At 41.9% G+C, this 13,370-nt stretch overlaps 1 protein-coding gene across 9 annotated transcripts in view; it reads left to right on the top strand.

Annotated features, from left to right (window-relative positions):
• LOC147016753 (tight junction protein ZO-1-like) overlaps positions 1-13,370 on the top strand; it is a 657,688-nt gene that overhangs the window by 234,717 nt on the left and 409,601 nt on the right. The window contains exon 1 of one of the 9 annotated variants that reach the window (XM_085845722.1): positions 1,707-2,709. The exons of the other annotated variants lie outside the window; for them this stretch is intronic. Within the exon in view, the coding sequence (XP_085701848.1) occupies positions 2,683-2,709 (27 nt within the window). The 5' untranslated portion in view covers positions 1,707-2,682. Of the gene's footprint in view, positions 1-1,706; positions 2,710-13,370 lie in introns of those variants that run through there. 9 annotated transcript variants of the gene reach the window in all.

Here is a 13,370-nt window from a genome sequence, read left to right as displayed (position 1 = left end):
GTGAGCATATCCCTGAAACCTCTATATACATGCAACGTTGTTTTTCGGTGAAAGCTACTCAAGATTTCTGTGTTGTATACATTAAGTACTGTAATTGGTAATCACACTAACTCCAACCTGCTGATTCCAGAAAAATTGCTGATATCGGCCGTGTGTGTGTGTGTGTGTGTGTGTGTGTGTGTGTGTGTGTGTGTGTGTGTGTGTGTGTGTGTGTGTGTGTGTGTGTGTGTGTGTGTGTGTGTGTGTGTGTGTGTGTGTGTGTGTGTGTTTTTCATAAAGCTCAACATATTCTTTCTGCCTACTCCACACACACACACTTCCATTATGGTAATACAGTTCACAAATGTACACACACATAAAATACAGAAAAACGACAAACACAAAGATTTCCCTGTAAACAGAGTTCTTTGAAAAAAGGAATTCAAGTTGAAAATTCGCAAAATTCAATAAAAAAATATATCAAGGCACAGAACACAAAATGTAGATCTCTGTGCTCTGCATTCACAACCAGATCAGGGCAAACACGTGGTCGGGTAAACCTTCTTGTTTTTTATATATCACTTGTATCGATGTTGAAGTGAGGGGTGGATTACATTAGGAGATCGCACAAAAGGTTAAACAAGGCGATATCCTGTGAAAATAAAATTGCACATTTTCAGCGGATGATACACCTCCCGAGACACCAAACCGCAGGGCCCAACACAGAGGGAAACGCACGTCTGTTTAATTGATGTTCCCTTGAAAGCACAGATACTTTGCCGAAACGAACAACCAAGCAGCTTGTTGAGTGCTCGCCAAGTGGCTTAAGCACTCAAGCAAGCACTCCAACAAAATGGTAAAGAAAGGCTAGTTTGGCAAGCGATTAGCAAACACGTTAAACATACACCTCCCAGAGACACCCGAAATGTCAAGCCATCGACGCTGACGTCTCTGGATGTTTATAAGCATTGCAATGTACCCTGCAATTCATAGCTACGATGAACAGGCATTCAATAATATGAGTGAGAAAAGTGAAACCAACAACTTTATCGTAAATAAATAGTTGTGGCCTGTTCCAAGTCAAGGCATGGTTGAGCAGGCCAAGAAACATGGCGGCTTCAGACCCCAGCGAGGTTACTCAGAAAGCTCGTTGACACCCCAGACAGCGAGGTGGCCGAGGATCGCCTGATGAAGGATATAATTAAATAAGGCCGTTAATTATCTTCAAAAGGGATGTTTTAATTAACCCAAACACCCAATTTTCACTCGTGCACTTCCTTGGAGTTTTCTTAGTGTGCATGCAAAGTTTCAGGCTGCTGGGTTTTATAGTTTTGGAGTTATAAAGGAAACACACACACACACACACACACACACACACACACACACACACACACACACACACACACACACACACACACACACACACACACACACACACACACACACACACACACACACACACACACACACACACACACACACACACACACGAAAAGAAGAAGCTGTTGGCGTTTTGTTTTTCTGCCCATCTTATATTAAGGTGGTTTAAAGGGTTAATAGGAATATTAACCAATTTATCCATTGAATTATCTTTTTGCCAATGCAAAGGATTTTTATTCCTTTTCCTGAGATGAAAGATGTGTATAATAGTGGTCATTACGTTCTGCCGAGAGGCAAAATGGACTGGCTGTCTCGGGTAGTTTGTTATTCATGGAAACATGAAACGGCTCTCACTTGCTCCAAAGTTGATCCACAAGGCAGCGGCTGAGGCTCGAGGTTGTGTTTGGTCGGGCCCGCTGTCTCCGACCGAATAAAACTCTCGGCTCTCTTCCCAGCCGGGTTTGCGCAACTGAAAACTGTGCTCGAACCTATGGTGCGGCCGCTCCTCTTTTTGTGGCGCCGCCGGTGATTGTTCATGCTGCAGTGAAAGGTAAAAGCAGCAGGAGGTGTTGGATGGGGCTCTGCATCATGCGAGGTATGAGAAGTGCTGCGTGGATGGTTGGAGGGGGGAGAGAAGCACAGTGAGTGCAGAGTGCGGGGCCGGCGAGTCCTGGAGCAGCGTCCACTGTCCACATTGCATCGCCATTCTTATCCTATCCCTCATCCACATACCTATCTTAGTATTGACAGATTTTTTTTTTCCCCCGTTTGCCTAATCCTTCCACCAGAATTTTTTTCTCTCATCATTCCCCTTCCATTCTCTGTCTTGCAAATTTATTTATTTTTCTCCATTCGGCCTTCCTCATTTATATTTTCATTTTCTCATCCTGAATTCCATTCAAATTAACCTCTCATATTCATTCGTCCTGGGCTCGTCTCACAAGTCCCAACTCTTGTAATTCATTCTCAACCTGTCCCTTATTTTCCTACCACCACTTTCCTCTTCTCATCGTCACCCCTTTCACCACCTGCTGTCATTTCTGCATCACCTTCACTCAACCCACATCAACCCCCTCCTGCACCCCCACGTCCCCACCCCGATTACGTTGACGGTCCTCTCCGTCGACGCCCTCCGTTCCCGCCGGCCGGCGCCGTTGCCATGGCGCGTGTAACGGGTGGCGCGGCCCGAGTTCCCTTTCCCGACGCTTTGTTCTCCCGGGCGGCTCCGCGCCGGCTCAGCCGTCTGCAGCGCGCTGCGCCGGCCGCCCAGGGCTGAACCCCGCTGCGGGGTGCAGCGTGCGGGCCGCAGGGGGCTCTCTCGCCATGGCCGGCAGGGCGGCGCTGTCTAAGGTGAGCGGCGAGCGGCGTCCGCACGCGGGGAGCTGAGCGTGCAACGGGCCCGGGACACGGCTCGTGGGCAGCACGCCGGGAGGGGTATGGACGCCGCGTCCGTGTTCGCGGCGCTTTGGCTGGAGGAGCGCTGGCTCGAAAGAGTTGAGTGGAGCGGCCGGGCGGGGCGCCTTCTCTTTTATCCCTCTCGCTCTCTCTCTCTCTCTCTTTCCGCAAAATGCGGGTGCTCAATGCATCGCTTACCGCGTGAGGGGAGCATCCTTGTCCTTTGCTATCGCTCATGTCCTCGTCTCTTTCACATTCCTTGCACTTATTGTCATATTCTTGCCTCTGTCTGATTCTGCTTTTGTTCATCACCTTCTTCGATCCACTGTCCTGAATTATGTCATTCTTGTACGTTTGTTTTCTGTCTCAGTCTCGATATTCCTTACCTGCCTCTCTGTGTCTTCTAATGTCGTGTTGCCTTCACTTCATCTTTAACATTGCTCTTATGAATCTTTATCACTGGGTACGTTTATACCCGAGGTGCCGTTTACGTGCAGCTTTCTACGGATTTATCTGCAAAAAGTTCACGAGATTGCAGTGCAATGTCAAACGTGCTTGGCCCGCAATGAGAACCCAACTTTCACGGACGAGTCTGTGAATGTTTTGTGCCGCTTTGAGTCAGTCGGGCTGTGATACCAGGCCTGTTGTGAGGCTGTTTTTATTTCTCATTACTTTCTGGTGTGTGTGTGTGTGTGTGTGTGTGTGTGTGTGTGTGTGTGTGTGTGTGTGTGTGTGTGTGTGTGTGTGTGTGTGTGTGTGTGTGTGTGTGTGTGTGTGTGTGTGTGTGTGTGTGTGTTTGAGTGAGAGAGAGAGAGAAATAAATTATCCAAACCCATCTGCACTGCTTTGCAGTTGAGTGCTTCACCGATTGTGTACGTGGCAGCACAAGGAATTTTTAAGCATGCGAGTATAGTCTGCTTATGCAGTTTCCTTCTCTTTCAACATGAAAAAAAGCATTTTATGCTGCCACCAGGAGTTCTGTCTCAAAGAAGACCTTACAGTCTACCATCCCGCATAATCTGTGAATCCAGGAGAGAATGCAGAGGCCCAATGTCACGTACACACATTTTCAATATGCAAGCATGACACTAGCGCCATCCTCCCTCCAGCTCCATGCCATCCATTTGATGGCCTGCCATTCAATCCCACATTCTCTGATAACATATAGATGTGGAAAGAGCTTGCAAGGCATCTTTTGCTTCAGATATTGGCTTTTAGATGAATCACTTTCACCAATGCACAGGCAGCTGCAGAGCTGCCTCATTTGTCCATTCTCTTAATTTGCACTTATTTTTTGCTGACCTTCGTACCATAGGCCTATTTTAAATCGAAGTATCAACTCATCTGCAATTACTCAGACAATCGCTTGAGAAATTTGCAAATTTACTTCCAGGAATGACATCTTGTAGTTATCCAATGGGACGCAAATCATCTCCAAACATCTCGAAGCCTTATCTTCATGTTCACATTTGCATGTGAATTCTTATGAACCATGACCATTGGTCATGTACGTATGATGTAACAGATCACGATATTGGAAACTTCTGCTTGAGGTTGGTTGCTCAGAAATGAATTTTCTAAAATTCACAATCAAGAAAGTGATTTGCTTCTCACAGGTGTAAATTTAAGCTTACCTCAATCAATGCCAAGTGTAACTTTTCCAAAGTCGTTGTGGAAAGTCGCAATTGTGTCCTTCATTTGAATGACACTTGGCATTTTCAGAGCTGTGCACAGGATCTCTTATCACATTGCAAACATCTGCATCCTTCTACAACTGAGAGCCTCTCCCTTGCTTGCTTTAAGCTAACTGCAACAGAATTGTAAGAATGTGTTTCACTTTTGAATGTTCTCGTTTTTGGTGTTTTTTAACCTCTGCCACCGAAGTTGGACTGAGGTTGTTTCACCCCTATTTGTCTGTGTGTTTGTGAGCAGGATATCTCAAAACATTATGTACGGATTCATTAGAAACTTGTTGTCCAGGTTGGGTGTATGACAAGGACGAATAAATTCAATTTTGATGAAGATCCAGATCCATATACGAGAATTTTTTAATTTTTTTTAAATTTTCCTTCACCATTCATTGAGCGATGGGCCCAAATACGATACATAGCAGGATATCTCAAAATATTATGGATGGATTCAGATGAATCTTGGTGTACAGTTTTGGTATTGTCACAAGGACCAATTGGTTCGATTTTGGTGAAGATCCAGATCCCGATACGAGAATATTTTCATTTTAAAAAATGATTCTTCACCATTGAGCGATAGGGCCAAAACGATATACAGCAGGATATCTCAAAATGTTGTGGACTGATTTGGACGAAACTTGGTGGACTGGTGGGTGCATGACAAGGACCAATTGATTCGATTTTGCCGAAGATCCAGATCCCGAATCGGATAATATAATTTTTTTTATGATTCTTCACCATTGAGAGATGGGGCCAAAAATGAAAGAGCATGATATTTCAAAAAGTTGCAGAAGTTATGACAAAACTAGGTGGATGAGTATCATAGGTGACAAGAACAAGCCAATTCGATTTTGGTTAATGTCCTGAAGCATATCTGGCCGATCATTGGAATACAAAATGTAAACTGTTCAACCTGGTGGAGGTATGCGCTCCACCAAGTACTGTTCTAGTTTGAAGACTTTATCTCCAACTTTTTTTGTTTTTCTCAGTTGTTTGGGTTTTACTAGTGCAGTAGTTTGCAGGATAGCCTAAAGAGGTATGTGCACTAGCCTTTGACCTATTTAGCCTGGGTTCATACCTTGACCCTGCTTTAAGCTGCAATGCTGGTGTTTCGCATGCAGGGGAATATATCAGTGTGTGTGCTGTAAAACTGGGTGTCCTATCTGCTAGCATTCATTATTGGATGTTAAAGATCCCACGGTGTCTTTCCTGAAGAGGATGTCAGTTATTGCTGGCACCCTGAAAAAAATATAAATTATTTCCCTTATGTCTTAGCAATGAAGCAACCAACAGGATGAAGTCAGAGTTGAATCTCAGTCCAATGTGAATTCGCTAACAACTCGTATAGTTTTTGGATGTTGAGGTAAGAATGCATCACGACAATTTATTTTGGAATCGTTCCTCGGTGTATCTTAACAGGAATAGGAAAATCTTCGAGCAGATGTACAGAGTAGTGATAAAGAACATACAGCCAGTTATTGCTCAGTCCTTGGCAATTGAGAATGTGTCTATGTGCGTGTTTGTTTGTTTTATTTTAGTGTGTGTGTGTGTGTGTGTGTGTGTGTGTGTGTGTGTGTGTGTGTGTGTGTGTGTGTGTGTGTGTGTGTGTGTGTGTGTGTGTGTGTGTGTGTGTGTGTGTGTGTGTGTGTGTGTGTGTGTGTGTGTGTGTGTGTGTGTGTGTGTGTGTGTGTGTCTTTATTATTCTCACGTTACATTTCTCTTCTCAAGAAATTGTGGATTCGCTTGAGAATGAATACAGTACATCAATCCTTCCATTCTGCTCTTCATTATCTGAAGGCTGGTACATTTGGTATCCCACATGAGTCGAAAGTTGGTTTGCCTTCTAGTGTAGGAGGAGGAGGAGATAGGGACCATTCTCTGTGCAGAGCATTGGTGCTGCTTACGCAGTCTCCTTGGCTATTGGGCACAATCCTGGATGGGTCGTCACTCCGACACAGTATACCAGCATGCTGGCACTCATTTTGCTGACCTTGGAAGGATGACAGGCCGAGTTAACCCCACCTGGTATTAATTCAACAGGTGAGCGGGATTTGAACTCAGGACCCAAGGATCCAAAGCCCGCCACCCTAACTATTAAGCCAACACCAGGCATAATCCAACATTAAGCTTCTAGTGTAGTTATCACTTATATGCTTTGACTTTTGATGCCAAATTGTTTTCAAAAAGCTATATCTAAGATTGCATAAGTATGGAGGTGGATTGTTGAAAACATATTTTTCATTTGTTGTAAGTCTTGTTATCACGGACCTTCAGCTGAAATATTTATTTTCAGATCTTCTGTCTGGCAGGATAGCCATGAGGTATGCACACTCACTTTTGAGATGTCAAGCCAATGTTTGAATCTTGACCCAGCTATCAGTGTAATTTGTCCACTTAGTTTTGTCATAACACATCCATAACGTTTGGAAATATTTTGATATATATGGTTTTTTTTGGGTCATATCTCTCAATGGTGAAGAACCATTCTCATGTTTCACATGATCGGTGATGCAATGTGGCACTGCCAGAGCTTAAAGTGTATGTGTGCCGTCCATCAGAAGAATGTTAAGCCGAATGACCCATTTGCCAGAACTGGTCATTGGTGGATATTTAAATTCCCATCGTGTTTTTTTGTAAAGAGTAGGCGTGCTCGCTGGCACCCTAAACAAATTCCATATTCCTGTACCCTCAGTTGAATGTCAAGTCTGGCTTGCTGGTTCGTGAGAATTAAGCTAAAATCGATCCCCTGCTGACCCTACAAGGAGGTGCGAATAATTGGGGCAGTAGTCATAGTCGTAGTAGATGTAGATGATGATTCTTGTTATTGTGATCTTGAAAATGTCCAGTTGTTTTATATGGTGTTCTTGCTTGCTTCTCCATTATTCTAGATCTTCCACCATCCAAACAGGTTATTAATAGAAATATAAGTTTAATTGTACATATATCTTCAAATTGTACAAGTTAGATCAAATTTGTATAAATATTGTTCGGTCTTTATTGGAAGAATAATTAAACAGAGCATTTGCATTATTTATGGAGCACGGCACTCGATAGAGCACGTACCTTCTCCAGGCTGAAGTTTACATTTTGTATCCACTGATAGGCCAGATCTGGATCCTGACCTGAACCAAAATCTAATCTGCTTGTTCTTGTCAACCCACCCAACTCATCTGGCACCTCATTAGTTTTGTCATATCTCGTCCACATCTCTGAGATATCATGCTGTATATTGATTTTTGGCTCATCTCTCAGTGGTCAAGAATCTTCAAAGAAACATTTAAAATTTTTAAATTCTAGGATACGGATTCGGATCTTCACCAAAATGTAATCAATTTGGCTTTGTCACACATCAAGGTCTACACCACGTTTTGTCAAAATCCATCCATAACTTTTTAGATATCCTGCTCACAGACAAACAGCAGACAGACAAACAGGGACGACAACATAACCTTCGTCCACCTACGGTGGCAGAGGTAATACGTTTAGGGTGACACTCTACTTTGTCAAACGTGTGCTAATCGCCATGGGAAGTAAAGTCAAGCTGATGTTTCAAACATTAGCCCTTCGTCAGGTGATTGTTACTCTGATAGTGATTATAGCACACCTTTGACAACTCTCAGGTGATATAGCCTTTTATTGTGGCCAATATAGATATAGCCAACATATATATATATATATATATATATATATATATATATATATATATATATATATATATATATATATTTGTGTAAAAAGATAACTTGTGCCTGTTTTACAGGTAGCAAATATATTACCTTTTGATTTTGACTGTCCCACTTCTGCCCTTCCTTTTAAAATCCCTTCACCAAGTTGTGGAGAATTGTTTTAAAGATTTTGGGAGGGCAGTGGGGAGATCACAGTATTGAAGGTCAAATGGGAAATCAAGAAACAAACCTTAAATTTTGTCATGGGTTCATTACTAGTTTCACAATGTGAGTGCATTTTTGTTGCTTCGTACTTACATTTTTACACTACCTTGAGCAGAGAGTTAATTATTTTGTTCATGCCTTTGCGGCCAAGTTTTCGTTTTCGGATGTTTTCAGGTTCTCTGATGTTTTTGGGTTGTCCGTCCATTCGTCCGTGTGTCCGTGATTGGCTTTTGTTGCCTCGATAACTTAAGAACGGTTGAAGAGATCAATGTAAGTCTTGGTATAAGTATGTATGGTGATGTAAAGATGAACTGCTAATATCATGGGGTCAAGAGGTCAAGAGGTCAAACGTCAGAGGTAAAAATAGGTAAAAATTCTGTGACCACGCTAACTTGTGAACCAGTGATGGGATTTTGACCAGACTTGGAAGAAGTATGTATTATGATACAAAGATGAACTGATTCAATTTCAGCATCAATAGGTCAAAGGTCAGAGGTCATCTCAGGTAAAAATGTGATACTTGAGAACAGCTGAAACTTGGTACAAGTATGTATAACCTCCGGTCAGTGCATCCATCTATGACAGGTTATTTGCGATAGATTACTAAAAGGTCAAGGGTCAAAGGTCACATTAAAACTCTTGTTAATGTTATACAATTGGCTATGGGATATGAACTAAACTAAGTACATGTACCATGATACATATGTACAGATTAGATATTGACGGCAAATGGTTGAGGTTTGAAATCAAAGTTAGAGTAAGCAAAGACTTGATGTGGGTGGAGGTATATCGGTCGACGTCGTGACGTCAAATTATGTCTCGTTAATATTTTTATTGTTTTTATTTTTACCAAACGCAATGCAATCTGACTGTCATTTTGTGTATGAAGGTGGTGGGGACCAAGCATATTGTAACAATCTGTGATTTATTTTGTTTGTCGAGATAAACCTGAAATATTTTTGCAAGCATGACTTCTTGTTTTATACTGAGCATTTGACTCTTATTATGTTTATTTAGATGCAAGCTTTCATACACTGATGATATAACAATGTGATTGATGAGATTATCTTTTTTGTCAGGGCCATAGACATTAACTTAAAGCTATTTATCTTAAAGTGTAGTGTATTGGGAAACCATCCTATGTGCATACCTGCACACAAGCAACCCTACAAAATATTAAAATAAAAAAACAACCCCACATTATATGAACCACACCCTTTCCAAAGTGCTCAGTACATAAAACAAGGTTTTTATTTGGGAGAATTTTTATTTTACCATGCAAAAATATTAATCTTCATGAAGTATTTACTAAGCCACACTGCTGATGCTCAATGCTGTTCACCTTCTTGCTCTCATCTATGGTCTACACCTACAACTGACCCTTAAACATGCCAGCTAAAAACCCATAACTCAAGTTTGTCAACCCGAGACTGCTCAAACATGAAAAACAAACAAATTACGATTGTAAAATAAATTAAAAGCACTGATGTGTATTCCCCGAAGGATAAAGTATTAACCAATATTGTGAATGATCGATGTGTTGCATCATCAAGTTAAAGCCAATCTTACGGTCCTACCTCTGAGTAATTTGAGGCACTGTGTACAAATCGCAATACATACTCGCATTTTGTCTGATTTTATTAATATTAAAGCTATCATGTGAAAATGACCAATTGAAGGTCATTAATTAATTGTTCAATTACAGCTTGCATATATATGTGTGATTTGACTGAGGTACAGTGTACAAATCACAATACTCTCATATAAGTGGGATTTTATTAATATTAAAACTATAATGCAATTAAGGCCAATAAAAGTTAATTAATTAATTGTTCAAGTCAACCTTGCAAGCATTTTAGTTTATGTCAAAGTATATTTTGTCTTTTGTTCTTATGTCCTAATGTTGAAAATTCTCCCTGACACACGAACACGTGCACATTGGTGGTGGTTGGGGATTGGGGGGAGAAGCAATATGTTGATATTACTTCTTTCACAGCCTCAATCTCTCCAAATCCTAAGCGTAATCTCACTCTTCTTATCAAGAAAAAGTGTCAAGGTCATGGCTGGCACATTGTGATACCTTTGACATATTGTAGTTGATCTTGGCACACTGTGCCTTGAATCTGCAGTGTATACTGCGAAATGTATTGTCAAGAAGCTTTGAAAAAGTAAACGCATTGCCCTTTTGGCTCTCCCAATAATGCAATGCTTGGGCAGAATGTCAAGATATTGGAATGTAATGGTACATTTCCACTTGTCATGTTGCTAGCTCTCTTTGAATTCACAGCATAGTCCAGCGTGTGTACCAAGTTAATGTTCCGTACCAATCTGCAGACACATAGTTCACCATTTTTTGCAAAACGAATCTCCATCACAGCACTGCTATTGTCAGGAGAAATGTCAAGTTAAGCTGAAAAGGAGGACAACCCACAAACATACCAATTCTCACCCATGTAACCATTATTAGCCAATACAAATGTTAATGGCTGAAATTATGTGCACAGTTATTGTTTTAATTAAAAATGTGGTATTGCTAAAATATGTGCATATAAATGTTTTTATGCACTTTATATCATAAATCTTTCCTCTGAGTTGCACAACGGGTGATGCGTTGGTCGCCTGTTGTGATGTTTGGCTGCTTGTTCACCATCATGCAATGCTCAACAGGCTAACATTTGTGCTCTACCATGAAACACTGTTCATGTTGATCTCTGTTTCTGCTGTGGGAATATTTGAGTACTTCTTTAAATTTTTTCGAAGTTCATGGGATGTTTGTATTGTTTACCTCCATCTACTGTCTCTCCTTTTATTGTCCATTTTATGCCTCTTTTCATGCTGTTCTCCTTAATTTTTATGAGAATGAGGCTCATGGAAGAGCAAGAAAAGGCCGTAAATCACGAATCACTGCTCACCTTCACTCTTTCATTCCTCTTTTTTCCCGCCTTTGGAATAAACTCCCTCACTCTATTCAATCCCATTCTTCCCTCCAGGCCGTCAAAACAGCTGTTCACCACCACCTCTTATCATCCCCCATCCAAATCCTCCATCTTTTCTACCCCCGATAATCCACCCAAGCCCACCTCCTTCAAATTCCCTGCTTTCCTTCCTGAAAGTCCCTGTAATGTCCATCTTCTAATCCCCATGTTCCCTGCCCCATCCCTCTCTCTTCCACAGATCTCCTAATGTCTCTGTTCCCCACTCTTTTGTCCTTCCCACTCCCGTCCCTCTTGTCTCATGCCCCCCTTGCTGTGCGTTGTGTGTTAGCTCTCACACGAGTCTCGACAACGTATGCAAAAAAATAAAGGCTGAACTGATAGTGGGGCAGCAGGGTAACTACCAGGCACAACCAGTAAGGGAATGAATGAACAGGAAGAGGAGAGATTGAGGAGGAGAGAAAACACTGAAACTAGCAAGTGAAAGTATTGGGTTAAAAGGAGTTAATGGAGGTAACAGAGATCATGGGTCAGGAGGGGGAATGACATAAGATGGTGGTGCACTGCCTGCTTGAAGCCCTCGAGGGAAGAGTGTGAAAGAACGGCCTATGATAGGCAGTTCCATAGACAGGAGAAGTAAGGAACAAAGGAGTTGAGGTTTGCAGTCAGCCTGTTTTTTGGAATTTAATGAGGAAAGGGTTACGAGAAGAAAGCGAACATACTGGACTTTATAGGGAGGGTTGGAGAACAGAGAGCAGAGGGAGTAACATTGGAGAAGAGGCATTAAAAATCAGACAGAACTGATCTGTCTTGGATGCAAAACCAGCAGAATTTGTGCTTTGGCCTCATCATGGGAGATTCGAAATATGTTTAAAGCTTTACCTTCAACAGAATTCAGGAGAGACAGATGTGATGCTGTGGCATCAGCACTTATGGGAGAGCAGTACTGCATTGAATTGTAGGCAAAGGCCTTGTGGACTGTGAGAGTCTCTGATTTTCCAAGGAAAGACTTGGATCTATGGAGGATGCCCAATTTGTGGCTGGATTTGGAAAATAGCTTTGCTGTTTGGTTGGCCCAGGAGAGGTCATGGCTGATTTTGAGGCCTAGAAGTTCAAGAGGCTGAACCTTTTCCAGGGGCTGACCATGGAAGTAGATAGGTGGGTTAGTTTGACGATCCTCTGGAGTGACAGGGGGAGATAGTGAGATTTTCCAGGATTGAAGGACATGCTCCATTTATCACATGAGCATCTAATAAATTGCAGATCAGCAGAGGGGGACACAGCTGCAGTCTCCCAAGAAGGGGGATGGGGTACTGTACAACACAATGTGGAGTCGTGTGCAAAAAGGAAAAGAGCGTTTTCCATAGCATCGGAGAGGTTGTTTATGTAATTGAGGATCAAGACTGGACTCAAGAAACTTCCATGGGGAACTCCAGCCTCCACACGGAGAGGGTTTCATTGATAGCAACATTTTGTATGAGTGGGGAAAGTCTAGAATCCAGGCAAGGAGCTTTGCAAGCAAAGCAGAATGCTAAAGTATGTCGAATTCCCATGATTTGTCCACTGAGATGGTCCTGACCTCTTGTTTGAGATTTAGGGCCTTCAAGCATTGCAGAGAGAGAGGAGGAACAACATGTCCAGAGTTGAGTTACCCAGATGGAATACAAACTGATGGTCAGACATGGGGCTTTTTGAAAGACTTGACATCAGCAGCAATGATCATTTGCATGACTCATTGACCAACCTTAAATAACGATCGACCTTATTTTTTGCCATTATCAATTTTTTGGGGCTAAAATGGTTTGGTTTTCATACCTATTGATGAAGTCTTTCATTTCAGATGAATAAATCAGAATGACCCAGAGAACAATGCCAAAAATTGCAAGGCAAGCCACTTTTCCAAAAGTAAAATATGGCAGGGATGAAAGAAAATATAATTTGAATCTAAATGTTATAGCTTCTTTGCATTTCTGCTTGATGTACAGCCAAACTGTGCAGCATATTTTATTAAAAATGATCATCAGTATATTCAAACATGTGAGTTGATGTGGAGTTGTATCTTTGAAGAAACCAGCATGACACACGACTCCGAACATGCACATTGC

Source organism: Eptatretus burgeri, chromosome 11 (genome assembly GCF_056783735.1).
Source record: "Eptatretus burgeri isolate ZD-2024b chromosome 11, Ebu_testis_v1, whole genome shotgun sequence".
NCBI classification, from domain to species: domain Eukaryota; kingdom Metazoa; phylum Chordata; class Myxini; order Myxiniformes; family Myxinidae; genus Eptatretus; species Eptatretus burgeri.
Note: the sequence above shows the minus strand (reverse complement) of the source record. Positions and strands in the feature narration are given on the sequence as shown.